This window comes from Seriola aureovittata, chromosome 5 (genome assembly GCF_021018895.1).
Source record: "Seriola aureovittata isolate HTS-2021-v1 ecotype China chromosome 5, ASM2101889v1, whole genome shotgun sequence".
Lineage (NCBI taxonomy): Eukaryota > Metazoa > Chordata > Actinopteri > Carangiformes > Carangidae > Seriola > Seriola aureovittata.
The window spans coordinates 9,443,164-9,470,710 of NC_079368.1; the positions used below are offsets into that span (position 1 = coordinate 9,443,164).

Consider the following 27,547-nt stretch of genomic DNA (forward strand, 5'->3'; position numbering starts at 1 on the left):
CTCAGCAAGGCCATTGTTGAATTTGGATGGGAAACGGAGCACAGGAGCAGGACAGACCTTGAAAGACCAGGGAAAGCATAAAGAAAGGACTTCTGTGAAGCTGAATGAGAGGCTGACTGTTAGATCTCACATCCCGTCTGTGTTTTTAAGAGTGCAGTTCAGGTTTATACGACAGGGAGGGACATACGATTACTTCCCTGTGGGACCAGCATCCAGGCTTCTGGCGGCAGTGTAATGAAATGAGCTTCACTGAAAAGGTCACTGATTACATTTTTTCAGGAAACAATGTGTTTTCTTGCTGGAGGATGGATTTGACAATAAAGCTGAGAATATATTGCTTAGCTGCTCCAGGATATGTATACTGTAAGTAATCCTTCTTATTTCAGTCACGGAAGTCTTGGATTGAGGAAACCTTCTGCAAGAGAGAGTGTGTGAAGTTTATCCCTTCCTCTCGGGACCTACACAGGTAAACTGGACTTACACAGGTAAACTTGAATCATTAAAGAGTTTTAAAAAAAGATATCTACAGTACAAGATTTTATGAGTCTCAGAAGAACAACTGGTTTGTTACTGGAAACAACATATTTCTGAGAACAGAACTATTTGGCACTCAGCCCATCCTTCCAGGAATAGGGGCCATGTCGATTCTTTGATAATATGTTATTTCCTGTTTTTTTTCCAGATGTATTCCAGTATGTCAAGTATGCCAAAGCCTGATCAGGTATACATTTATGAATTATGCGTTTGTATGTGTCTTGATCCTCAAACCCTGATGTATCTCCCTAATGACCCTCTCCCCTTTTCAAATGAAGCTCTTGTTTTCTATTGTGTGGATTTTTGTTCTGTTTTTGTGTGTCACTTTTTCCACCCACACCCTTTATTTCAACATTTCTGTCATATGAATCATATGAAAGTTAGTGGTATCAACAGCATAGAAGATCTATGAATGACTGAGAAATGTATTTAATTCTGTTGGCTGTAAAATGATGAACACAACCAAACACAGAGAATTAGACCCAAGGACAAAGAGAGGTGAAGAGGAAGGGAGGGAAACAGGAAAAAGGGAGGGATTGTTGCAGCCTGGCCAGGGGAGGTCACAGGCCTATCAGGTGAATTATACCCAACAACCTTCCATTGATTTTGAGATGCTTTACAGAACATACACCAACAGTTGTTTTTTTTTTTTTTAGCTCAAAAGGGTCAGAAAGAATAATGCAATTTAGAGTTAGGGTTTGGATGAATGATGTTTATATTTCTATGTTTCGCTTTCCACCTGCTAGCTATGATCAGTTACCTATCTTTGCATTGGCCAGATGTTGTTGTGGCCGCCTGATGGGGGAGCACTCTTGGCGAGAGTCGCCTCCTCCCATATCCCTCTGTCCTGGTCCTGGACAGGACATGGAAGAGGACTGGTCCATAGAGCTCCATACCAAAGCCAGTCCCACCAACGCTTATGGGACCATAGACTTTCAAGATACTGCCACACGCGTCTGTCGAGCCAAGGTCTGTGAATCTACAAACTGTCTGTGTGTTTCCAGGCCAAAGAAATAAATTAACTTTAAAATTTAGATAACTCCTATTTTTTGACAAAGTATTATCCCTAAAATTAAGGTTAATACTCATACTGGAGTGAACAAGACAGGAATCGGGCTTTTGATGGTTGTCTATAAACAAACTTTGTTTTGCTATGATGTAAGCAGACATTAGCGAGCCGTATGAAAGGAAAGATACCATCTGTTTTAACCAGTAGTGGCAAAACAATCACACTAGCAGTACCTGAGAAAAGCACAAAGAGCCTTTCAGTCACAAACTGTTCCACTTGTTTCCTCTCCAGTATGTTCGTGTGGCTGTGGACTCAAAGGCAGAGGTACTGCTCCAACTGATGCTGAAGGAATGGCAGATGGAGAGACCCAAGCTGCTGCTGACTGTCCAGGGAGGCTCAGAAAACTTCACCCTGCCTCCTAAAGTCAAGCAGGCCTTCAGCAAAGGGCTGATCACTGCTGCCCTCAGCACAGGGGCATGGATACTCACTGATGGCATTAATACAGGTAGCTGTTACAAATTGTGTGAGTCAGTATTTCTTATTACTCTCAAATGACACTGGATCTTGGGCCACTGTCTTATATGTACTCACATTACCAGCATGGCAGCTTAATGGTAGGATGAGGCTCAGTATAATCAGTGTTGGTCCTGGTGTGAAACGTCAGTCCATCGCTCTCAGTGTCCCTCGGTCTGATCTTCTGTGTCCATTTGTTTGCTGTTTGATTATTATGCAGCAAGGTGGTGTGTTTGATGTCTGTCTTGAGTTAGCACAACTCTTTATTATGTTGTTGAATTGTATATTTGCTGTGCATTCAGCTGCTCTTTGCATACTCTCTAGGTGTGTCTAAGTATGTGGGCGAAGCAGTGAAAACATTCGGGAGCCACAACCTGAGGAAGAGGAACACAGTCGGCATCACCCCGTGGGGTGTGATTGAAAACAACAAGGACCTTATCGGCAGGGATGTAAGTATTAACATTTTTGAAACCAAAAATTTTTTAACATATTCTAATTCATTGCTTTACGATGATTGACTCCTGGTTGGCACTTGATGTGACTTTCACTCAAAATGATTCAGCTGTTCAGGCCTTACCAGCCACTGGGGAACCCTCTGAGTAAGAGAGCCTGTCTCAATGGTTTCCACTCCCACTTTCTGTTGGTGGATGATGGTACGCTGGGAAAACATGGCTGCCAGCAAGGCCTCAGGAGGAAGCTGGAGAAACACATCCAACTACAGAAAATACACCCTCGTGAGTCAGTGTGTGTATGTGTGTGTGTGTGTGTGTGTGTGTTATTGTGTAATACATACATGAAGTGAGAAACCCACTTCACCCACTCCTCTCCTCTTCTGTAGGACTGAATCAGGGAGTGCCTGTGGTGTGTGTGGTGGTGGAGGGAAGCCCTGCTGTCGTGTCCACAGTGTTGGACTATGTGAGCAATGTGCCCCCTGTGCCGGTGTTAGTGTTCGAGGGCTCGGGCAGGGCTGCTGACCTGCTCGCCTTCTTACACAAGCAGACTGCTGTTGACAGGTATTCATGCTTACGTCAGTGTATCTACATTAGAACGTCTAATGGATCCTCCTAACTGTGTAAAATGAAACTACATTTTTTGTAATGTCTCATGTAAGAACTTTAATGAGAAGACGTGTCAAAAATATAACCTACATATTCACTGCATTTTTTAGACAGCTGGATGAAGACATTAAAGAGGACTTCCTCATCAAGATTGGAGATGTGTTTGGGGTTGACAGAGCAGAGGCCTCTCACCTTTACAGTCTCCTCCTGCAGTGTATGGATCACAGACAGTCTGTAAGTAAAACACCATTTGGGACTGTGCGTGTTGTGACTTGACACATGGACTACTGACTACTCACTCAATATGTCTTTGCACAACAGATAACCATCTTTGACTCTGAGTCAGAGGACCAGATGACACCTGATGCAGCCATCTTGACAGCTACTCTTAAGGGTAATCATTTTCCTCCTCTTGGTTTGACAATAGACATTTTGACACGTCATTGCAGGAAAACTCACACACACGTGTAATTGATAACATTAACAATTGCTGCATTCTTTGTACATTGACCAGTTCCAGGCTTGGTATTGTGCAGACTTGCTCAACAACATGACTTACTGGTGTACCTAAAGTGAACAACAATCATTAACCTGGACTAATGATTGGGCTTTTACTGCTATGATAAGTCAAAATGTCAGCCTCGAAAAATGTGTGTTTTACCATAGGCATGCAGAGATATAAGTTGTGTTGTTTTTTTGTTTTCTGTATGGTGAACAGGCACCAAGGCCAGTCCTGCAGAGCAGCTGAGTATGGCTCTTGTCTGGGACAGGGCTGACATTGCACAAAAAGACGTCCTGGTGTATGGACAGCACTGGCAGGTGTGACTGACTGTGGTCTAATTACATGCCATTGTTGCACATGAGGAATGTTGTACGTTCTCAGGTTGTTTTGTTGTGGGATCAGACTGATTGTCCTCATTTCATGTGCTGTATCTAGGTGGGTTCCTTGGAGCAAGCCATGCTGGATGCTCTGCTGATGGACCGCGACAGTTTTGTCAAACTGCTGATTGACAATGGCATGACTATGAGTCGCTTCCTCACGGTGGATCGCCTCGAGGAGCTCTACAACACAGTTATTATTATATATTTAATTATCTTCCTCTAATTTCTATCACTTTCTCCTTTGCAATTTCTGATTTTCTCATCTCACTGATCGGGTATAGATATACAACATTCAAAAAAATAAAAAAAGTTATTATTAAAAGATTTTTTTTCAGAAAATACCTTCACCCCACAGTACATTTGTTTGTCTTGCTGTGCTATTTCTTCTTTTGTTTTCCCTTGGCTCTCACTTTGCTGTACAAGGAGAAGGAAATCAGATCTTTTGTTTGTGGCTCTTGAAGCACAAATTCCAAAACTGTGGCTTTGATTGAAATCACAATAATGCACTGTAAGTGTTTTGCACCATTATTCTCTGTGTTTTGTGGTCAGTTGCATCCAGGGTATTTTTCCGGTTGTTGTTTTAGGATCCTGCTGAGATCTGAAAACTGTTTGTCATCACTACAATCACTCTTGGCTTTCTCCACGCTGCCTTTATCTTTTGTGTATTAAAGCCTATTTACTTATTCATAACTCTGGGATAATAAGTCCCTCTAAGAAACAAGCTACTGATCCCAGAGCTGCTTCCATACATGCAATATGCAACTGTGTTAAAAAGTAACCAGTATGTTTTTTTTTGCTTTGAATTTGTAGTTTTATTTTCTGTTTACTTGTCTCTCTCTCTCTGAATAATAATGCAAATTTCTCTCCACAGCCACATGGGCAGACGGATCGTTTCCTGCACCACCTTGTTGAAGATGTGAAACAGGTAAGTGAGGATGAGAAAGGATATAATCATATAAATATTAAGTTACACCACAAGGAGCCTCGCTCACCTAGACATTATAAGCATATGTGTATTTAATGTATGTGTGTGTGTGTGTGTGTGTGAGAGTAGACTTCTCTCCCCACAGGTTACCGTCTTTCTCTCATTGACATCGGTCTGGTGATAGAGTATCTCATAGGAGGAGCGTACCGCAGCACTTACACACGCAAACACTTCAGAGCTGCCTACAGCCGCCTGCAAGATAAAGTGAGCGTTCATAGTTTGAACTTTTTTCTCTTTATTTCTTTTTTTTCTTGTGTTTATTAATTGTAATTGTTCTTGAATTTCCCTGGCACATAATGCACTGGCCTCATTATTGTTTATAGGAGGGAAGACGGAACAGCTCCACCTTCTTGTCTAAAAGGAGACGAGGATTAATACCAAACACTTCAAGGAGTCTGCAGGACCTGCATTTCTTTAGAACTGCTCAGCCCTACAAACGCAAGGTTGGTGGGGTGTTTATTTCAGTATGGGATGTTTTTTTTTTAAGACACTCAAACCTATACTTCAACATTTGACCTTTGTGTATATATTATATATATGTATTTGCACTACATTTATACTTTATGTTTTTGAGAAATCCTCTTCATTCATTGATTTGGATCCCCATTAGCTAAGCCATAAGCCATCTTAAACATCTTAAAACTTCAATTCAATTCTGTTCAGTTTTATTTATACACTTCCAAATACTAACAGACGTTATCTTCGGACATTTTGCATATTGACCAGGTCTACTGTGTACTGAAAGAGCACTTTGTTTTTACATTGTAGCCTGTGTGTTATCCTGCCTATCTGTTTGCTTTTTTTGTCCCTTTGCTTTTTTTGGTCTCTTTTTTCTCTTTTTTTTGGACCTTTCTCATTCTTTATTTCCATTCCCTTGCCTATTCTTTTGTCCACACCTCAAACTTTCCCATCTAGGAGCAAGATGCGTCACCCGGGAGCAGTCGAGAGATCACGCTGAGCATCGGCCTTGGTGATTCTCCGCCTCTGGTTTCCTTCAACTTCAACGACCTGTTTGTCTGGGCGGTGCTTCAGCAGCGGCAGCAGATGGCACTGTTCCTGTGGCAACATGGCGAGGAAGCACTGGCACGTGCTGCAGTAGCCTGCAAGCTTTACCGCTCCATGGCCTTCGAGGCACGACAGAGTAGCATGGACGACAACATCGCAGATCGATTCAAGTCATATTCCCTGTAAGTGTATACTGTGTGTGTGTTTGTAGTAGCGTGATTTAAGACCCAGTCAGTATTTATGACCATTTAAATTACAGTCCATCCTTTTCTCGTGTAGTGTGAGTCTGTGTATTAAAAGTAACAGCAGACTCGGTCCTGCATTTTGAATTTTGTGGTGGGTTTTTGTTGTATGTTCATAAATATCCTTTTAAGTTGTTCTGGACTTTATGCAGGTCTTTGTATGAAAACCCGCATACAGTATGATTGCATGTCTCCTGCCTCTGTGTCTCAGTGAGTTTGGTCAGCTGGCGGTGGATGTGTTAGACTGTGCATTTCGTCAGAACGAGCAGATGGCCATGAAGCTGTTGACTTCAGAGATGGAGGCATGGAGCCACTTCACCTGTCTGCAGATGGCTGTCTCCTCATGTCACAGACCATTCGTCTCACACTCCTGCACCCAGACCCTCCTCACAGATCTCTGGACCGGTCCGCTCAACATGAGAAAAAACTCCTGCTTGAAGGTGAACATTGTAAATATTGTAAGAGTTCAAAATCAAATGAACCGGATGAAATTTATATTTATTCCTGTAAGTTTGTCTCTGATTGTAAGTGTCATCTTGTGTTAGTTAATGATTTATTTGCACTGACATATAATAAACATAATTCTGAGTGGGCACTCCGAGCCTCACCTTCACGATACAATACTTTATTTGATCCTGTGTTGAGTTACAAGAATATTGATTAAGTCACCTAATGTTTCCTGATGTTTCTGGACAGTTGTGCAAGCTCACATAACACACTTCTTATCTCATTCTTTCAGATAATTTTGAGCCTTCTTCTGCCCCCTGCCATCTTGCTACTTGAGTTTAAAAGCAAAGCTGAAATGTGCCATGTACCACAGTCCCATGAGGCAATACTGTTTGGACTTGACTCTGTGAAGCCAGCCCACGAGGGAACTGATCACACGGTAAAGTGGTGCCAGTAGTGCGTTTAACTAGCACTGTTTTCAAACTGGAGCCAGAATCCTAATAGCCTTAGTACTGTACTTCTCTCGTCTCCTGGCTTACACTACTCTGCTCTCACAGGGCATTCAGGATGCTGAGCAAGGCCTGTCTTCTCATAACAAAAGTCTCGGTCCTGTGTCAGAAACGTTGTCCTCTATGAGTGCGCAATGTCTTTCCTGGATCAAAAGACTCTATGAATTCTACACAGCTCCTGTTGTCAAGTTCTGGTTTCACACGGTAGGTGGAGTTCGTGTTGTTATACTTGCGAATGAATGTAAAATATATTTCTCTTTCTGAAAACAAATTGGATGAATGGGCCTAGAGAACCTCCTTGTCCTTAATGCAGTACATGTTTTATTGTGCCGGCGACAGCCAGGTCCGGAGGCATTATGTTTTTGGGTTGTCTGTCCATCCCATTCTCGTGAACGTGATATCTCAGTAACGCACGCTTCGACTCATGGATGAATTGATTAGTTTTTGGTGGTCAAAGGTCAAGGTCATGGTGACTTCAAAGCAGGGTTTTGGGCTCTTGAATGCGATATCTCAAGGCCACCTTGAGAGAATTTGTTTAGATTTGGCACAAGCAATCGCTTGGACTCAAAGCTGAACTGATTCGATTTTGTTGGGTAAAGGTCAAAGTTCAAGGTCACAGTGACCTCATGTTCTTGTGAAATCAAGATATCAGGAATACCCCAAGGGAATTTCATCACATTTGATGTAAACATTCACTTCAACTCAAGGACAAACTGATTAGAATTTGGTGGTCAAAGGTCAAGGTCACTGTGACCTCACAAAATATGTTTCTGGCCATAACTCACAAATTCATACACTTACTATAACACAATTACATACACAATGTCTATAAGGAGAAATGAAGTGATGACATTTTATATTTAAATGGTCAGAGGTCATAATGTTCTCCAAAAACACCTCTGGCTATTATTCTCTAACTCAGGAGGAGGGGGGGGGGTTGTGACCATATTTCCTGCAACTTGGCTGGTTGGCGGAGGCATACAACCACAAAGCGGTAATTTTAGTTTAATGTATATTTTTCATGTCTCTTTCCTAATTTATTTATTTTTGGCTCTGTCTCCATTTTAGATTTTCTACTTGGCCTTTCTGATGATGTTCTCCTACGTTGTCCTGGTGAAGATGGGCGATCAGCCCAGTGTTCAGGAGTGGCTGGTCATAGCGTACATTTTGTCCACTGCAGTGGAAAAAACCAGAGAGGTGAGAGAGCCAGTAGACAGAAATTTTCTCCTTTTTATCTCTCTTCTCTCTTTTGTAATTATTTAACTATTTCTGTACATTTGTGTGTGCATTTCTGATCCATTATCTACAGAAAGCATCACTACAAAAGTGTTGATATTAGTGACGATACAATAAAAGTAGTTAAGTACATAATACAATGCAAAAGGGTCTTGTTTGATAGAGCAGTATAGCTTAATGCTCTATAACAAAAATATATACCTCTTAAATAGGTGCTAATGTCTGAGCCAAGGAAGCTGAGCCACAAGCTGAAGATTTGGTTCTCAGAGTACTGGAACATGTCAGATTTCGTTGCCATCCTGCTCTTCCTGGCTGGACTGGCAATGCGCTGGCATGTTGGTCCCTACCGGACGGCAGGGCGCATCGCTTACTGTCTGGACATCATCTTCTGGTTTGTCAGGGTGACAGATCTGCTGGCTGTCAATCAGCATGCTGGTCCTTACCTCACCATGATCACTAAGATGGTGAGTAGAGACTGGAAACTACTTGTTGAAGTGGAAGAAAGTGGAAAATCCTTTTTTAGTCACCCCACTTTCCTCTCTCTGTGCCTGCCCAGACCAGTAATATGTTCTTCATCGTGGTGATGATGGCAATAGTGCTGCTGAGCTTTGGGGTCTCCAGGAAGGCCATCCTGTCACCAGATGAGGAGCCGTCCTGGAGCCTGGCTCGAGACGTTGTCTTCCAGCCCTACTGGATGATCTATGGAGAGGTCTACGCAACAGAGATAGATCGTTAGTGGTTTAACAGAAAACACTTGATACTTATTAACCAGCTTTTAACTGCGACAGCTTTGGTGTTGCCTTAAGTTTCTTAGCTTAGCTACAAAGAGAATCTGCCACATGTTGTTCGCCACATGAGAGGACACATACAGATCAGATGATGTAAGACTTTGTTTAAGCAAAGTGAATCATGGTACTGGAGTGTCACCTCATTTCAAGTGATGCTTACTTGGCTCAACTTTGTATTACAATGTGTTTTATCAATTGCAGGCTAAAGGTGAATGCGTTGGTTAGCCCTATTGTTTCAGCACCTTATCTAATGCAGAAGTTGATACTGCATGCATACATCATGTACATGCATACATGTAGATGCAAAGTGACTGAAAATTTAAACAAAAAGTCTCGGTATAAGTCCAAGTTAATCCTTCTTCTTTTTTTGTGCAAAAGCATTCCCTCAATCAAAATTCAGAAAGACATGTTTAGAAAAAACTTCTCCATTGTGACTCAAAAACGACCCTTGACATTTTACAGTGTATTCCCACTGTTAATGACGTGATTGATGGCCACCAGTGTAAGGTCTGTGTGTTTGTGTGTGTTGACAGAATGTGACGGTGGTAAACCATGTCCTCCTGCTTCATTTCTCACGCCATTCCTCCAGGCTGTCTATATGTTCTTCCAGTATATCATCATGGTCAACATTCTTATTGCATTTTTTAAGTAAGTCTGTTCATTAAAAAAAAATCTAATGAAGTTTTTACTGTAGAGGACCCCCCAATAAAGAGTACTTTTATTGAACTGAATGTTGTCTTCCCAACAGCAACATCTACTTTGACATGGCATCAACGTCCAATAAACTGTGGAAGTACAATCGTTATCGCTACATAATGACGTATCAGGACAGGCCATGGCTGCCTCCGCCCCTTATCCTCCTTAGTCACATGGCCCTGGGTTTGACAGCCGTCTACAGGAGATGTAGTGGAGATGCTGAGCGGGAGGAGAGAGGCTCTGGACTTAGTGAGTACCACAGTTTGTGTGGATAGCAAGATAATTCAGCAGTTGTCTGTACACATCATACAAGTCAGTTCACAGCACGTCTAGTGATAAAGTCGCTTCTCCTGCCTTACATGTCTTTACCAGAGCTCTACTTGGGCCATGAGGATTGTAAAAAGCTCCATGAGTTTGAGGAGAAATGTGTACAGGCCTACTTCCATGAGAAGAGTGAAAGTCTCCACGGCAGTCAAATTCACAGGATCAGAGCCACAGCTGAGAGGTTGGTTTGATATTGTGATCGATTCGTATAAACCAGGAGTGTGGGATGTGGAATTAAAGTGTTTGTGTTATCAGATAGGATGACTTGTTCCCACTGCACCAGAACCTGTTCCCTTCTCCTGAAAAATCACAATTGCTAGCTACTTACTGGTCTTATACGTTTGTTTCATTTGGATCCTTGCACAGGGCACAGGGATGTCAGTGACATCTTATATAAACAGTGAGCCTGAATATAAATGTGAAGTACCAGTGGCTCTATACAGTATAATGTAGGTGAGAAGAATGTTTTAAAAACTAAAGACATGCATGTGTGCTGTTTCCCTGTACAAGCTAGTTATGTGTAGTGAAGTAAAGTATAATTCTTATAGTAAGTGGAAGGTCAAACACCTGCGTTCAATGCCAAAACCAACACATACTTGCGACTGTAACCTTGTGGCATCAGTATGAGCTTATAGTAGACTGTGCTGAATGTTTTTTGTCAGCTGTGAGATCATTATTAAAAGGAAAAAACATGTTTGAACAGTATGAATGTCTTTTTTTTTTCCCCTCTAGAGCAGAAGAGATGCGCATGGTAGTGGGGGAAGTCTCAGAGAGGGTCAACTTCATTCAGGACAGCATGTCGGAGTTGGACTGTCAGCTGGGTCAACTCCAGGACCTTTCGGTGCAGGCCGTGGACACTCTCACGCTGCTCTCTGCCTCTGACAGCCTTCAACTGGAGGAGGCGCGCCTGGCTCAGTGTCGACCCCTCACGGCTTCCCGGCACATCCTTCCTCACAGCTTGACCCTCCCGCACAGAAATGGAGCAGACTCTGAGGTGCTTAATATGCGACGGTTAATGGCGAAGTCATGTAAAAGTACCCCACCTTCTTTGCTGAAGGGCTACACTCTGGCGACGAGTAGACTGGCATCACAGGAGTGCAATGTCGGAGCCAGGGGGAGCAGGGGAGGAAGACAAGAACACGCTGAGGAGGGAGAGGAAAGAGGAAAGGAGGTACTTACTGATTTCTATTCATAATAACACTGTTGTAGGAAGTGAAAGAAAATGAAGCATGAGAATGTTGCATACCTGACCTCAACCTTTGAGGTGAGCCAAGACAAAAGAGAATTTCCTTACATGGACTGTAAAGAATCATAATTTTGATACCAAACATTGTCACCAGGGCTTTAGAACAATAAAACTACCACATAAAATGTATAACTTTACAGTTTTAAATATTAACACATATCTTTCTCCCAGGATTCACAGTCTGCCACTGCTGAACATCCCAGTGAGAAGTTGCTGGGAGCTTCTCGACCTGTGTCCCATGCTTCTCTCTCTCACTTTCATGGAGTTCATCTCGGTTTCATGTGTGATTCCTGTGGACCGTCCTGCAGTGCGTCTTCTCTTCCTCCCAGAGGCTTGGAGTCACCACATCATAAACTCTGGACATGTGACCCATACCTATATCCCAGTCGAGGGGAGACTTCCATGGAAGAGGAAGAGGAGGAAGAAGAAGATGAAGAAGAGGAGGAAGAGCAAGAAGGGGAAAGGACACAGGAACAGCTGTCGGACATAGCAGTATCCAAAGCTTCTAGCAATGCTCTCCTTCTGTCTGACCCTCAAGACATCTCTGAGGGTTTGGTTAATCCTGCCTTTTCTCAGGACAATAGCCAACCAGGTTCTCGCTCCAGATCTTCCAGCCAGTGGGTAAGACCTGGGAAATCCCCCAGGTGGGCATGTCTGTCCAGAGACCGTCCCTACGGCTACTGCAGGTCTCTGTCATCCAGCGTCGAAAATATGACTTTCTCTGGGGCAACACTCAGTCCAACGAGGGGATCATTTCCCTCTCTGAATGAACCGATGAACAAAGAGAGTCTGTCCAGTGGGAGGGGCTTTAAGGACGACACATCGCTACAGTGCTTCAAGAGCAGAGGTATTGTTTAAGCTTGTAATTCAGATGTTAGAAAACATATATCACGAGTTAATGGTTTAAGACAACAGAATATGCATTTACGCTTCTCCACACGCCAATCAATATAAGAATTTGTCATTTATAAAAGACATAGATTATTATAATATTATAATTATTTAGATATGTAGCATTCCTTATCTCTGTGTCTTGTCCCTGATGATAATAGAAAAACAAACTTGTTACTAATTAATGACTAAAAAAACTACTAATGACTTGTGTCTTTATGTCTTCAGAGTGGTCCAAGTCCTCTGACTTCACTCAAGTCTTGGACAGCAGAGGCAAAACCCAGACCCGGAAGGCAGTGAAGATACAAGAGAGCAGTCCAGACACTGTAATGTGACACAGCGCATACTGTCGAGATTTTCATTCTTGACAACTGAAATTTTACCATAAAGGTTCAGTAAGGCACTGAACATTGCATGGATCATAATAAGGTCACTGATAAGGTTCGCTCATTGGTCAGTCGGCTGAGTTTTGGAGTTGCAATGTTGACAACTGAGTGCCGTTGTTGCTAGATTAACTGTCTTTTCAGACCCCTTCAGTGACTTTTTTTCAAATAAGCACACAGCCACAAATCTAGTGCCTTTTCTAGCTTAGCTACTTTCCTCAGTAGAGAGTTTCCAGTATTCATTATTCTATATACATATATTATATATATATATATATATATATATATACGTATATATACATATATATATATTCTATATACACTATTCCACAAGCGTGAGGTACGGCTTACCCTCTGCAGGCACACCTCTGTATGCTGACCACATGGTACCTGATGTGAATGAGTTTTTACCTTTCTCTCTGAGAAACATAGAGGCAAAAGCACAGCACAGTCTTTGTCTTGAACTTATGTGAATGGTTATTTTGTCAGAAGACATCATGGTTATAAGATGGTTAACACCTAGTCTTAATGGGCCACGTTACACTGACTATTTCATACTTGCTCTGTTTTCTGACAATAGAAACAGAAACACATGTAAATAATTTACTGGGAATTGAGCTGTATTAAAATACTGTATATCTGAGCAGAGAGTTGGAGAGAAACAAACAGAGGGCTGAAACCGGCTGACAGTAGGCAGGATGCAAATAACCTCCAGCCATATACTAGGTATTACACTCTGTGACTCTCCACCTGGCCCTGTTTACATCTCTTTTTGTCTTATGGGAAACAGGTAACCATGCAGTCCCATTTATCAGATGCCTGCTGGAGAAGGTGGCGGTGGCTGAGAGGAGAACCTACATGCTGGTCGGCTTCAACCAGCCTCAGTCAGCTCAGTAAGGACCATAAACAATCCTATTTAGATTGAGTACCTGCTGTACTGTATCAGTGTATAAAGCTTTCAGCCAGATGGAGATGGAGAAGCAGAGAACAATAAGAGAGCCTGTCCGTTTGTCATACAAGGCCTTTCTGAATTCATTATGCAAACAACCAAGTGTATGTAAAGAGACAACAAACAATGGCTTTATAAAATATGCAAAGTAGAAGTTACCTACAGTGTCAATTTTGTTTTGAATATTTGAACATTGGTGATATCAATGTTGTTTCAGATTTTGAACCTATGGACTTTTTTCAGAAGAAAGTGTTTTCCCATCAGGTAAAGCTGTGGCAAATTGTGGCAATATACTGTAATAAGGTGGAAAGACTAAAAATACTGAGGAAATATTGAGAGCATATAATGTCATTGAGATCGGTCTGATTATCTTTGCACTGACCTTCAGGATGTGTGGAGCCCCACTCATTCAGCATGGAACAGCTGGGCCAGATCCATGAGCCACAGGTCCGCTTTTCTTTTGTCCTCCCATAATATCAGTGAATTTCAAAACACTGGAAATTTTAATAATAATTTAATAGTAATAATAAAATAATGAAATTTTCTTATTTATGTCTTTGTTGCAGTTTACAGAGTGGTTTTACCCCTGAAGGTATTTCAGAACTTGCTGTTTGTATATATTTCCTTTAAAATATGTTTATATAGTTCATTTGTTCATTATTGTGACATTAACTTTTAATTAATTTGTTTGCTGCAGCCAAGAGCTCCTCATTCCAGTCCACTGAAAATTTGTATCCACACTATTCAGGTATTCAAACATATGCAGAAAATTTGTTTTATTAAGTCAGTGGCATTTTTGCGACATTTTTGGTGCACTACATCCCAGAAGCTTCTCCTACCTGGAATTATACTTGTATTTTAGCTCCCAAATAATGTTGACTGTTGTGTCTGTGTGTTAACAGCCATGGAGAGAAACAATCTGATGAGACTGGCTCATACCATCCCCTTCACTCCTGTTTCCATTTTAGGTAACTTCAGTATTTTTTGTTTATTCATTTTGTTTACTTTACAAATATACGTGTCTCATGAATTTCTTTCCTTTCCTTTCCAATGACTTATTTCTTCAGGAGGTGAAGAAGTGAGCATCTACTCTCTGGAGGAAGTGCCCTCTGATGCTGACCCTGAATCCAGCGCAGTCTCCTCCTGGTCGTCACGAGGTCTGTCTGCAATGCTGCAGCCCCTCTCCAGTGAGGAGGGCTCTCTGGATGGGGGGCTCCGGCTCGGCTGCAGGGTGTTGTGTACTTGGGCGGAAAGGGAGGTGCTCAGGCCTGGTCACGTATATGTGGTCAAAGCCTTCAGGCCAGAGGTGGTCCGTGCCTGGCAGAGGTACTTCCACGGTAGCACGGCACTGCAGCTTTGTTTAAGGGTAAGTGTGAAGTGCACATAGGCAGAGAATTCCTGAATTGTTGCTGATGATATTTCTAGGAGGCGGTGGCAATGCCATTTAATGAAATTGCTCCTATTTAGGTATGTATAGCTTCATATTGCTTTGTGTTTGACATCCCTGAAGGAGATCCAGCAGCAGAGAGCAGCCCAGAAGATGATGCAAGTGTTCAATCAGGTCAAACCCAAAGATATGCACCATTCACCAAGGTGTGTGCGTGTTTTCTCGTGCGTATGTATCTGTGTGTGATTGCGCATGTAGTAACTGTGTTTTCTATTGACCAGATTTCTTGATGTATGGCTGGTTCTCTGGCATTCAAATGGTCAGTGGCTGACTATTGAGAGAAACATGTCTGGTGACTTCAGGAAGTACAACAACAACACAGGAGAAGAGATCACCCCCTACTGTTCACTGGAAGAAATGCTGCTGGCGTTCTCGCACTGGACCTATGAGTACTCCAGCAGAGAGCTGCTGGTGCTCGATATACAAGGTAGATCCTTGTGTGTGTTTGTGGCAAGCCTGTGTGTGTGTACCAACGTGTGAGTTGTTGAGTGTGTATCTATGTTTTTTCTTTCTTTCTGTATTTGTTCATTTATTTCTGTTCTTGACAGGAGTAGGAGAGGAGCTGACTGATCCAACTGTCATTATGGCTGATGACCACAGGTACAGTGACCATTTATGCATCAAGATTATTGATGAGATCTTGTTTTCAGATTCAAATGATCTCAAATATATATTGCTGAAAGACAGACAACCCTTTCCAGTCTTTACTCCAATGCCGTCTCTGACCCTGTTGCAGTGGTAGCAGGGGTGAGATGCTCTTTGGTCCCGATAACCTTGGAGATGCTGCCATCAACGGTTTCCTGCAGAAACACTCCTGCAGTGTCTGCTGCCGCAGACTGGGCTTAGAAGGTCGGTAATGTACAAAAGCAGTCTCCGTGAGACAAAGACAACATGCGTGTCAGCGTTGTTCATAATACTTGCAGAGTTCTGTATTTGTGCCTAAATGAGTGTGTGACATGTTGATTAGCATTTAAATAGGATTTTCTTTTCTCACAATGTGTTTTTTTTTTCTCTTGTGCATGTGTGTATATGCATGTATTCGTATGTCACCTCTGTGTCGTCACTCAGGAGGCCAACATTGGCTCTGAGATAAATCCCCAACAACTTCAAATGAAGACAGCTCATACCAACAGCCAGCTAATTAAGCCACGAATGTTCGTTTATTTCTATAACAACAGTAGTGTTTGAGGCATGGGGGTGGGCCTTGCTTTGTGCGTTGTGCTGCACGGCCTTTGATTACGTATTAATCATTTCTTTGTGCTGGCGATGTGCTGCTGAGACATTAGCTTTGATTAGCTATTAATTAACGTCTCTGGGTAGACATGATACCGGCATCTAGAGGATAACTGCTCGGAAAGAAACTGTGCTCAAAAACAAACAAGCCTAGCAAACAAACACACAAACACAAACATTCAGACACAGTTGTTTTGATATTTCAAAGGTGTGTTGTATTTCCTCTTCCTCTTCTTGTGTCCTCTCCAAGATTTCTCCAACAAATCAAACCAAATTATTCATGCTGGATGCGTGGACTTCCTCCCAGGCCTGTCAGTATTCTCTTTCTTGTGGTAATGACTGTGTTATTGGAGCGACATGTCGCTAACTGATGTTTCTGTTGTTCAGATTTAAGGAAGCATCTGGACAGCTGCAAGAACAGCAGCGAGGCAGAGCCGACGTCGGAGAAAGAAGAACAAGAGGACTATGAAAGCGGGGTGTAACCTCTGACCCAGGAAGTAGGGAAAAAAAGACACACGCTCACATGTACCAAAACATGTTTGACCAAAGAAACACTATACAAATACTGTGTAGGTGAACTGCACCACACCTTCTTCCTTCACAGTAGAAACAAGGTGATAGAACAGCAATATTTCATCATGAGCCGTCTATGATTGGATAATATGTTGTAATTTGCACTAAGGATGCTAATATATTTTTTCAATTTATTCAGTAAATACTGTCAGGAAGACAGATGTGTTGCAGAGTATATTTATAAAAAGAGTTTATTTCTTTATGCTAAAACTCATGAATCATTATAAGAAACACAGGAGTAACAGATTTCTTGACAATAGTGTAAATGACAATTTTTTGTACTTTTATAAATGTTTTGATATTGAGACAATTACTGTTGACAATTACATTATGGATTTATTTACCAGGAGAAACTTGTTCCATGTTTGGCTAATATAAAAAGTTAAATGTTATAATCTAACAATGTGTATGCATGAGACACAAAACGAGGCAGAAATGCACCCATAAAATTTCTTTTATTTTTTTTTCTTCCCACAACAAAATGTCTACAAAAGCGATAAAATATAGAATTTAACAAAAATCACTTCAGACCTTCACATTGTATATACATCTCAAAGGAGGACTCACTAAGGGCCCTGCATTGCTCTGAACTTCCACCCAGTCAGATCCATCAAATGTGGGTGTTTGCGGCTCTTTTAAATGCAAATGCATGCATGCACACGCGCACTCTTTCATTCTCGTGTGAAAATGAAAACTGTACAGTAGAGCTCATGGAGTTATAGTAGAGTCAGAGTTCAGAGTCAAGCAGAGTCCCCTCTCACCAAATGAAAAAAGCATAAAATGTAAAAACAGTTTGTCAGTGTAATCAAATACACATTTTCCGTGGAGTTCCCCTTTTTTTTGATTGGTTTCTCAAGTAAACTCACACAGTAAAGCATCTACGCCCCACTCTGCCAATCCCTCGTCTCCTCACTAGCTATGGCACTTTGAAAACAAAAAAAAAAGTCATTTTTTTGTGTTTTTTGTTTTGTTTCGTTTTGTTTTGTTAGTCCTGTGTAAAAGAGGTTCTGTAGCCCAAGCACCTTTTAGGTTTCGGTTACAGATTGCTACATTTTGTTTTATTTGCTCTTGCTGGGACGCAAAGACATTCTAAACAATAAATTAACAATTTTCAACACTACTCCAATTGCACGCATGTGTAATGCATCAAGAAAGTTTACAAAGCATTGGTAGAGCAAACATCATCTCACTCTCTCTGTTTCTTTGTCTCTCACACACACACACACACACACACACACACACACAAACACACACGATCATACAGGTTTTCTTAGGAAAGGGAGGAGGAGGTTTGGGTTGGAGTGTATTTGACTAAGTGTAGGAAATGCATTTCAAACCAAGTGTATTAAAAATGTCTGCACAAATTGTCCGAGTTGTCACATATAATGACGACTGGTTTTACTTGTGCGCTCTGTGATGTCAGTCCGTGTCGATGGAGTGGTAAAGGCGCATGATGCGTTCAGCCCCTCACACTGAACAGGCTACTCCATAACATTCAGAATAGATGACCCTCCCCGCATCGTTCCCTCCCGCTGCAGGTTAAGGGTCTCTGATCTGGTTCAATAAGGCCAGTTCAGAAAAGGGCCGTTCACTGTCTGGTTAAACCAACTCACACATTCAAAGGTTGAGAAAAAAAAAATCATTTCAAATCCAACAAGAAATTTTTAAATTGGTTGTGTATAAATAAGAGTATTTTATTTAAAAATTCTTTCAGCTTGTGAAAAAATTTTTTGCTTTGAACTGATTGAATTGACGTAGAATTTGCCCTGAAACCCATCGCCCACCCTGCCAATAACCCCTCCCACGAAACCCACAATATCATGAGAAGAGAAAACACAAATAAGCCCCAAATGTTTCATTGCAATGAAACGTCATGCAAATAGAACAGAACAACAATAGGCTAATAGTAATAGAAGAATAGTAGTCATAATAAGAACAATAATAATAGTAAATAGTAATAAAATAAAAAATAATCTTACAATGCAAACATGACAGTAGTAAATGCCTCCAGTTCTTATTGCTACAGTATCTTACTTACAGTGTTGCGTTGCCACTCGTTCTTGCCAGCACATCCCCTTTCACAACCCCATCCCACCCCTCTGATTCACAGTCTAACAAGGGAAAATAAAAACATCACACACAACAACTTCATATTCAGAGTTGGAATTCACTGTCCCAGGGGTGTTGTGATGGCGCTTGATTCACAGCTTACTAGTGGACTTCCCTCACTGTCCCGAAAGCAGCAAAATAAGCAGTAAACATGAGTGTACAGTGGTGACAATAGCACACTGACATATAGTGTAAATATATATTGATATATATGTATATGTATATTTTTTTTGTTTTTCTTGTGCTACGTAACAATGCTTGTTATATAGTCTGGGCTCTAAAGAGATTTGGACAGTGAATTCATGCTCTATACACACATACACACAGACACACACTTATCAAAGCCTTGTCTGGGCAGATGCAATTGCAGGCATACATTGACAGCGTACAGTATGCCATTTTTTATCCTAAAAAGTTATTCTTTCATAATTAAATTTTTTGTAAATTTGCAAAAATATTAAACCCTCTTTTAATGCGAACAGAAAAAGAGCTGCTCCCTGAGAGATGCTGTGTAGTGCATCGAGCCTTAATGAGCAAGTGATTGTCTTAAAGAGTCACTGGCCTCTGATCTGGGGTCAGGTTGGGTCGGGTCGGGGGGGTGGAGGGTGGGGGGGAGTGGTTGAAGAAAGGAAACTGCTGTGAATGGATCACTAACACAGCATGGAACAGATAGATGTGAGCAGAACACTAATGTTTAACGTTGCTGTACACAACGTTTTGCCCATCACATGGAGAAAACGTGCGGAGGGGTGAAAACGTTAACGGTTCAAGTGTTTAATGAATGCATAACTGCTGTGACTGTGTTCATGCCTATAGAGATTTAGAGATTTGGCCACTGTGCAATGAATATTTGAAAACATCAGACGAGCTAATGGAGAAATCCACTTTTAGTCATCATAAATAACACTAAATCTAAGTCCACTAATATAATTGTAGTAATTAAGGCTGAGGTAAGAGTCTAAGTGCCAATTTATCAAACAAGAATTAAGTTTTCAAACTGTAAATTTACCACCAGCAGAATCATTTTGTGCTAATATTATGAAGTGGGTCACTTATTTTGGTAAACTTCTCATTTTTTTGTTGTTGTCATAGCTCATTACAGACCTCTTTACAAAACCAATGCATATAGAGCATCTAGTGGCTGAACACAGAACTGCACAAACCTCAACAACGTGTCTGCTCAATGATTGTTCCTTCACCATAGAAGATAGGGATAACTGCCAGATGATCACGACACCATGATCAGATAGTTTTAAACGCCCAGTAAAACCAGTGTGATTTTACATAGTGGCCAAATGCAAATCAACATAATGTTAATGTAGAAAAAGTGACCAAAAAATGACTGTAGATTGTAATGTCTGTAAGTGCTAATAATTATGGAATGACAAAAAAAAAAAAAAAAGCAAAAAGTGATTGTCTATCACAGCTTCCTGTATGAATCATTGATGCAATATTGCAGCTTTAAATGCCGTTAAAGATCGCTGGAGGCTGATCGGCATTTCTTCACATCTTTCAGTCAGTGCTCTGTCTTATGTCCTAACCCCAGATCATGTTGTGTCACACTGAAAACACTGCAGAGTCTGTGGTGGAATGAGTGCCATCCATAGAGATGATTGTTAGACAGAATTAATGATGAATCGTCAAATATAGTGCATTCCAGTTAAAACTGCTACCCTGTTCTGAACAGCTGAAGAGGAGGAAAGGAAAGGAGTAACATCAGAAAGGCAGTGTGAAAGTTATTGCTCTTTAGAGAAAAGGGTCCTTCATATTCACAGCCCGGAGTGATTGACATCCATGGACTGGATTGTGCAAATAGTAATTGGAGGGATGAGGGCATACTGCGCTCATACACACTTTGAAGATTGGAAAGTTGTGAGTTTGTCTTGATTTTATCTTTTTTTGTGGGTGAAATTTCTGTACACTTCTGTCTGCTGAAATCTCATGTCAAGGCCCTAATACATAAGAAATAATGGGGAAGGTTGAGGGGACTTTGGGAAGAGGTGGGGGGTTCATTGTGAGGTCCTAGTTTCTGATTGGTTGTTTCTGGTTGATTGTTCGAAAGCAGTCCAGCTTTTATTGGACGTAATTATTGCAGCGAGAAAAAAATGATTGATAGGACGGCAAATCTGCCAGATTCTTTTTCTTGCAAAATAGAATATTTATGTATATATCTTCACCTTGAAAAGTAGTAGCCATTATTTTCTTTTTAAATCCTTCATATGCTCTCTTTACATTTCTATAAGTTCTCATCAGAAGGCTTTAGTACCTTCTTTACATATGAACAAAATCCAGACAAGGCTTCCGTATATCAACAAACCCGAATCGGCTCCCGGTTTTTACCCAATATTCTTTTACAAGTCTCAACTTTACAAATTCTGTACACAAGAAACTATCAAATAAAATAAAAACACATAGACAAGGTATAGTCAGCCACAGTGGGCTGCTGTATATTTAAATTAGGACTAACTTATTTTAACAGAACAAGAATAATACTGGAATCCGCTCTGCACTAGGAGAATATCTACAATAGCTTCTCTAAATCCACATTTCCCTCCCCCATCCAGCCTCTTCAACTTCACAAAGTCTTCATGTGAAAAAAAAAAAAAAATCAAACAAACAAAAAAAAGATTTTTTTCAAAGTTAAAACAAATTAACTTACCCATTTTTTTTTCTTAAAGATTGACAGCTTAAAATTGTTCCTAGATGTTTTAAAGTCTGTACATTTCTGGTCAGTCAGTTCAGTTCAGGAGACAGGAGGAAGCCCCGCTCAGGTCGTGGCTTGGGGCGCGTTTCATTTATATATACATTCTTCAGACTGTATCGGTGAACAGGATGGGATAAGTGCTGGACATTCCTAGTATTGTTGGCGGTAACTGTAAGTTTCTGGCAGATGATTCCTCGACCCCCAGCCTGAAATGAGGCTGGGGGAGCTCAGGAATATGTGGATGCCACGATGATGACATAGTCGACACTGCCGTCTCATCAGACGTGGCTGTGGTCTTATTTTCTTGGTCCTGCGCTGGCACCGTTTGTTGCATTTGAACCACAGGCAGTCACTTGGGCATGGCCATGGCAGAGTTGGGGTCGGGATTGAAGAGTTCTTTGTAGAGCGGAGGGAAGAGGACGTTGACTGTTTCTGGGTGGAGCTGCTGGAAGGCCTGGAGCTCCTCGGTGTGAAGAGTGCACAGGGCTGACAGTGTTGGGATTCGGCTGATCAGCTGCGAGACAAGAGGGAGAGACAGTCAAGGACAAGGAAATTTAGACTGATAAACTACAGAAAGGGACAAGGTTAGAAGTCAGTTTTTGTACAACAGTTGAGCTTCTTGTGTTTTTTTTTTTTTCTCCATATTGCACCACCTCTCCATGAGGCCAGAGGAGCTGCCGTATGTGTTTGATATATCTGTCCTGGTACAACTTATCTCGCTACAAAGGCTTGGCCTACCTTAGCCAGTGCATCTTCGTCCATGTGGTTCTTCTGCATAATGTGCTGCAGAGCAAAGTAGATCTTCTCCTGGAGCTTCTGGACTTTCCGAGGCTCCATCAGCCATGGCCGATCTGAGCGGAAAAAAAGTGTTTAAGTATTTTTTTAAGGCGATGCAGATTGTTTACTTTATGATTGTAATAATCTTAAGGAATGCTCACTGACCTGTGGAAATTAGTACAGCTGCTGAGAACAGAGCAATCTCCTCCTCTGTCAGTTGCAGTGAACACAAACTCTTGGCAAAGTCAAACACCGCGCTCACTAAGTCATCACAACCTTGGAGGGAAACAGGGAAGAGGACAGGGAGGGGCAGACAAAAAAAAGAGATTTTCATTACACTTACTCTGGTCATGAATGTGCTGATGAGCAAAAATACCTCACAGGGTAGAGGATTTTTATTTATTTATTTATTTTTATTTATTTTTTACATTTTTCCTCTTTTTTTTCTGTTTCATTTGGCCTTTTCCCTCATATATACCAAGACAAAACGCATAGGTAGTAGTGCCTTACCTAGAGCTTTGAACATCTGCATGCCTCCGTACTTCCCCTCAAAGAGCACAGTGTTGTTGAGAGGGTTGAACGCTCTGCACATCCGCACCAAGACTACCTCCAGACAACCTGGAACAACCAGGCAGAGAGATAGTTTGAGCCTGACAGTGATAGACTGACCAAAGGGCAAAAAGAATTAAGCAAGCAAAGGACTTTTTCTTCTTTGAACGACATCGTCTGGCAAGACAAAGGGACGGGCCTGGCCCGACATTGTCAGTCCACTAGTCTCACCTGACTTGAGCAGGAGGATCTGGTCATTCTGGCACAGTTCCATGAACCCTGAGATGCGCTTGGCGAACTCCACCACGTACTGGATTGCATGGGTGATCTGGATGGCACACTGCTGCCACAGCACGTCCCGGGGCTAGGAAACAAACAGACCCAGTTTAATGGTTATATATTCTGCACTTGGTATAGTAGTTATAGTAGTTGTATTCATGTCAGTAACTAAAAATCTTGTCACCCTCATTTCATATTTATGTTGCCTGTATGTTATGTTGTCCCATTGCCTGAATAAATACAGATGTGTTTCATTTCCATGTTAAGAGAGGGGGACAAGACGAGCTGAATTTGAATGTTCACTAATGAAAATGATGAAAAAACGATTTCAAATGGCCATTAATGCAGACGTAAGATCGCGGCAACAATGATGTATTTTATACCTCTAGTATGGCAGGTGTAGCTGAAAGTTAAAGTAACTAGAATAATAAAAACACAAGAAGAGCAGAAATACATGGGACATTTTATATATCATAGATCAATATCAAGTCTCACCTTGCTCTGGTACATCTTGACCTCTTCATAGGAGTGTGTCTGCCAGGCAAGCTGCTGCAGCTCCTCTGTTGTGTACTGACATGTCTCCAAGTGGGATTTGATGATATTCTGAGCAATACGATCTGGAGGAGAGGATTCATACTCATTTATTCCTTTCCATACAGAAGGTCCATTCATTTACCAGCTCAGTTATACTCTTGATACAGCGGTATATGGTATGTGTATGGGTAGGGAAAGCACGTATTCTGCACGTTTTACTGTAGGTGCTATGATCTGTTGAATATTTAGAGGAAGTCGTTTTTTTTTCGTTGCTCCCCTTTTACTGCTTAATTTAACATTCCCTTGGATTTGTGTTAAGTGATTAAATTTAACAAATTCTTAACATGTGCAAACTGCCTGAGCTGTACATACACTAATATGACACCTTGTCAGCTATCTGTGTAAGCCTGTCTGATCTGCTTTTCTGCACTCAGATTAGCACTCTGACTCACGCTTTCTAGCAGGACTACTTTGTGGGTAACCATTCATTTTCCATGTGGATAATTCATGTAGATTTTAAATGTGAAACCATACTACCTTGTCTATCTCACAAACGGAGCAAAATATCATGCAGTCTTTACCTAGCTCTCCCATGCTGACGTTACTGGGTCCCAGCTGACTGTCCTGGTAGCCTCCGTAGCTGAACAGGTTGGGTACAGGCGTCAGGTCGTACACCGGCTCCTGCTTAATGTGCTTCATGCCCGACATGTCCAACCCTGACTGGTCTGGAGACGGTTGGGTGGAATCCATTCCATAGTAGCCCCCCGGGACTCCGCCTCCGTTACCATGGCCACCTTTGGGCAGCTCAATGACATGACCATTGGCATAGGTGCCCCCAATCTCATGGTTAAGGGTGGACAGTCCGTTGGTTAGGCTGGATGAGTAAACACGTGCCAGAGCTTCTGCTTCGCCTGTCTGCTGCTGCCGCTGCTCCTGCAGTCGTGCCTGGTGCTTCTGGACCTCTGCATACAGGCTGTCGCGTTGCTTCTTGGACATGCGGCCAAACTTTACCGCTGTATAGAAAGAAAATACAACATATAGAGATAAAATTTAAAAACCTGCCACAATGTTTCACTTCCTCTAGGTAAAGTAAAAAAATTGGGAAAAACAGCACAATTGATCCAAAGAACTTTACCTCAGATACAAATGTGCACTGGTTCTGCATGTATTTGTGTTGTTACACTAAATGACCAGTGATAATGAATCATTACTCTTTTTTTATAGATATAGATATAGACACACTGGGTCTCACCATCTCTGGACATTCCTAGTGCGAGACATTTCTGCAGGCGGCAGTGTTGGCAGCGATTGCGGTTTGTTCTGTCGATGAGGCAGTTCCTCTGGCGGGGGCAGGAGTAGGATGCATTGTTCTGCTGACTCCGTCTGAAGAAACCCTGGTTGCATGTCAACAAAAAGCATGAATACAGACTTCTGGGTAACCGTAGAACATAGACATTCCTGAGCCAAAATAAAGACAAATGTAACGTAATGTAATGTTAATGTCTCACCTTACATCCCTCACATGTAATGACTCCGTAGTGGATACCTGATGATTTGTCTCCGCAGATTTTGCATGGTATAACTTCGATTTGGGCTGTAAGCAAAAACAGAGGATAGAAAAGATGTGTGTTACAAAACTCATTTTAGACAGAACATAGACTTTTGTTTCCAACACCTGATTCAGTCAGTTCACAGATTCTTAGACCTCAGTTGGTGGTCTAAATTGAGGTAAAAAAAAAAACCAGTACATAACCAGGTTGGCTGTAGGACCTGGTGACAGTGTGTGTGGATGTGTGCGTGATTTCACAAGGGCACAGTGACATCTGGATATTCTGTATGTCCCTGTAGGAGTTCTTCTAATGACTGGGACATCGAGGACTGCATACGTGCACACCGTACATGCACATTCACACACTCATAAATAACAGTATGACATTACTTGTGTGTGTGTTCTTTGTGTTGCGCTTGAAGGAGAGACCCCTGCAGGTTAGCAAGGTTGCCCGTAATGAGAAAACAGGTTGCATCGCTGAAAAACCACACTTGCTCTTCAACTCTCTCTTTCTCTCTCTCACACACACACATATGCACACACACACACACATTGAGTTTCAGTAGCTTTTACCTAATCTACAAATACACTAATTTAACTACCTTACATTTCTGTCAAAATTTTACTCACTGTGTATAGGTAGCTCCATGTACAGATCAACCAAAGGCACGGAATATGAACAACTGCAAGTATTTCAGTGTAACACACTGAAGCACCTGTCAGTGGTGTCTTTCAGCTTATTATCCATAATATATGGAAAGAGAAAGCCGCTGTTCCTTCTAAGTGATATGAGATGGATGTAGAGGTAGGCAGGTATGTCTGCTGAGATGGCACACTCTCTATAAAGAGATTAGACAGCCTATCTAATCCTAAATTATTTCCCGACGAGCAGGTTCCCTCCTCTGCTGAGCAGTGGCTTAGCCACAGCTGAAATAGCCATTCACATGTAATCTCCTTGCGTAGTCCCACCTGTAGGAAATTCTGCAAGTTTTATGAACTTTCCCAGAAGTTCCTCAACAGACAAGGTCGACAAGCAGAACAGAAAGTACAACTTTCTCAGTTTTATATTCCACATTTGCATACGTTTTGCCTAAATGATCCCCCTTAAGAACAATATAAAACTTGCACTATGTGATTGGAGTTGATGCTTATAGAGGTGTGTATTTACAAAGAGAATTGTGTCTGTGTTTGTGTTACTGTATGCATGTATGAATGTGTCTTGAATCAATGCATGTGCATACTGAAATGTGCTCTGTTTAGTTATTTTTTTGTGCATTTGGGCAAGTGTAATGTATGTACTGTTAACACAGTGTGAGAAGTTTCTGTGTGTATATGTTGCACAGATATATATTCTGCACTGTATATATATATATATATATACATATATATATATATATATATATATATATATATATATATATATATACAGTGCAGTGTATGTGGGTATACTAAATGTCTGTGGAGGAATGAGTCTGCAGTATATATAATTGGATAATCCTATATGCGGATCAATGGAGACAGTTCTGTCTGTCCAAGCAACTGAGCAGGTGTAGACAGTCTCTGCTGTCTATACACTGTATAGTCTGCCTGCACCTCGGGGACTTTGACTGTTTCACAGTATATATATGATCAAATCCCTGCTATAATACACACAGATACTCACAGCTGGTGGGCTGGTGGCAGCTGATTCATGTAAATGAATCTCTACTTTGTACTGTATTCTCCTTACGTGAACCTGAACACCCTTTGCAGAGATAATGATGGAACAGGAAGAGGAGCAAATAACCTTATAGATCCACAAAGCAACATGCTCATGTAGTCATTCATTTGGTTTTCTTTTCATTCATTCACTCGCTTATCTGCCTCCTAGTGGCTGTTCGGAGGCATAAATGTCTACTAACTACAAACTGACCTCCAGTCTGCCATAACCCTGGACTATGCACCGTCTTTCATCATGTGTTGTCGTAGTTATCTTTATAGTTGTGAATGGGCCTTTAGTGCCCTTATTCATCTCAAATTATAATTTACAAAACCCAACAATGGATCGTTGTGTCCCGCCGCAGTAGACAGTCTGTGAGTGAATGACCTGTGGACCG

The 27,547-nt window shown here is 41.5% G+C and overlaps 2 protein-coding genes across 3 annotated transcripts in view; one reads left to right on the forward strand and one right to left on the reverse strand.

The window, feature by feature from the left end:
* On the forward strand, window positions 1–18,070 carry trpm6 (transient receptor potential cation channel, subfamily M, member 6). 2 transcript variants are annotated; one of them, XM_056376345.1, is made up of 41 exons: window positions 1–257; window positions 387–466; window positions 683–721; window positions 1,314–1,503; window positions 1,835–2,048; window positions 2,381–2,505; window positions 2,619–2,790; window positions 2,895–3,069; window positions 3,225–3,348; window positions 3,436–3,508; window positions 3,833–3,933; window positions 4,052–4,186; window positions 4,868–4,921; window positions 5,051–5,185; window positions 5,305–5,424; window positions 5,897–6,168; window positions 6,440–6,668; window positions 6,968–7,114; window positions 7,233–7,388; window positions 8,253–8,381; window positions 8,633–8,884; window positions 8,977–9,151; window positions 9,742–9,856; window positions 9,957–10,153; window positions 10,277–10,409; window positions 10,961–11,399; window positions 11,646–12,321; window positions 12,594–12,691; window positions 13,539–13,641; window positions 13,915–13,961; window positions 14,086–14,144; window positions 14,264–14,289; window positions 14,395–14,445; window positions 14,600–14,665; window positions 14,765–15,063; window positions 15,208–15,290; window positions 15,366–15,571; window positions 15,693–15,744; window positions 15,881–15,993; window positions 16,628–16,688; window positions 16,765–18,070. In XM_056376345.1, the coding sequence occupies exons 1-41, from the start codon at window positions 240–242 to the stop codon at window positions 16,844–16,846; spliced, it is 6,021 nt and encodes a 2,006-aa protein (XP_056232320.1). In that variant the 5' UTR covers window positions 1–239; the 3' UTR covers window positions 16,847–18,070. The 2 variants fall into 2 exon arrangements, with proteins under 2 accessions (XP_056232320.1, XP_056232321.1); XM_056376346.1 differs by lacking the exon at window positions 16,628–16,688.
* rorb (RAR-related orphan receptor B) overlaps window positions 17,387–27,547 on the reverse strand; it is a 24,375-nt gene continuing 14,214 nt past the window's right edge. The window contains exons 2-10 of the mRNA XM_056376347.1: window positions 25,411–25,496; window positions 25,155–25,296; window positions 24,484–24,915; window positions 23,864–23,985; window positions 23,321–23,453; window positions 23,051–23,158; window positions 22,706–22,816; window positions 22,502–22,614; window positions 17,387–22,277 (exon numbers count right to left, since the gene is read on the reverse strand). Coding sequence (XP_056232322.1) covers window positions 22,113–22,277; window positions 22,502–22,614; window positions 22,706–22,816; window positions 23,051–23,158; window positions 23,321–23,453; window positions 23,864–23,985; window positions 24,484–24,915; window positions 25,155–25,296; window positions 25,411–25,496 — 1,412 coding nt within the window. The 3' untranslated portion in view covers window positions 17,387–22,112. The remainder of the gene's footprint in view (window positions 22,278–22,501; window positions 22,615–22,705; window positions 22,817–23,050; window positions 23,159–23,320; window positions 23,454–23,863; window positions 23,986–24,483; window positions 24,916–25,154; window positions 25,297–25,410; window positions 25,497–27,547) is intronic.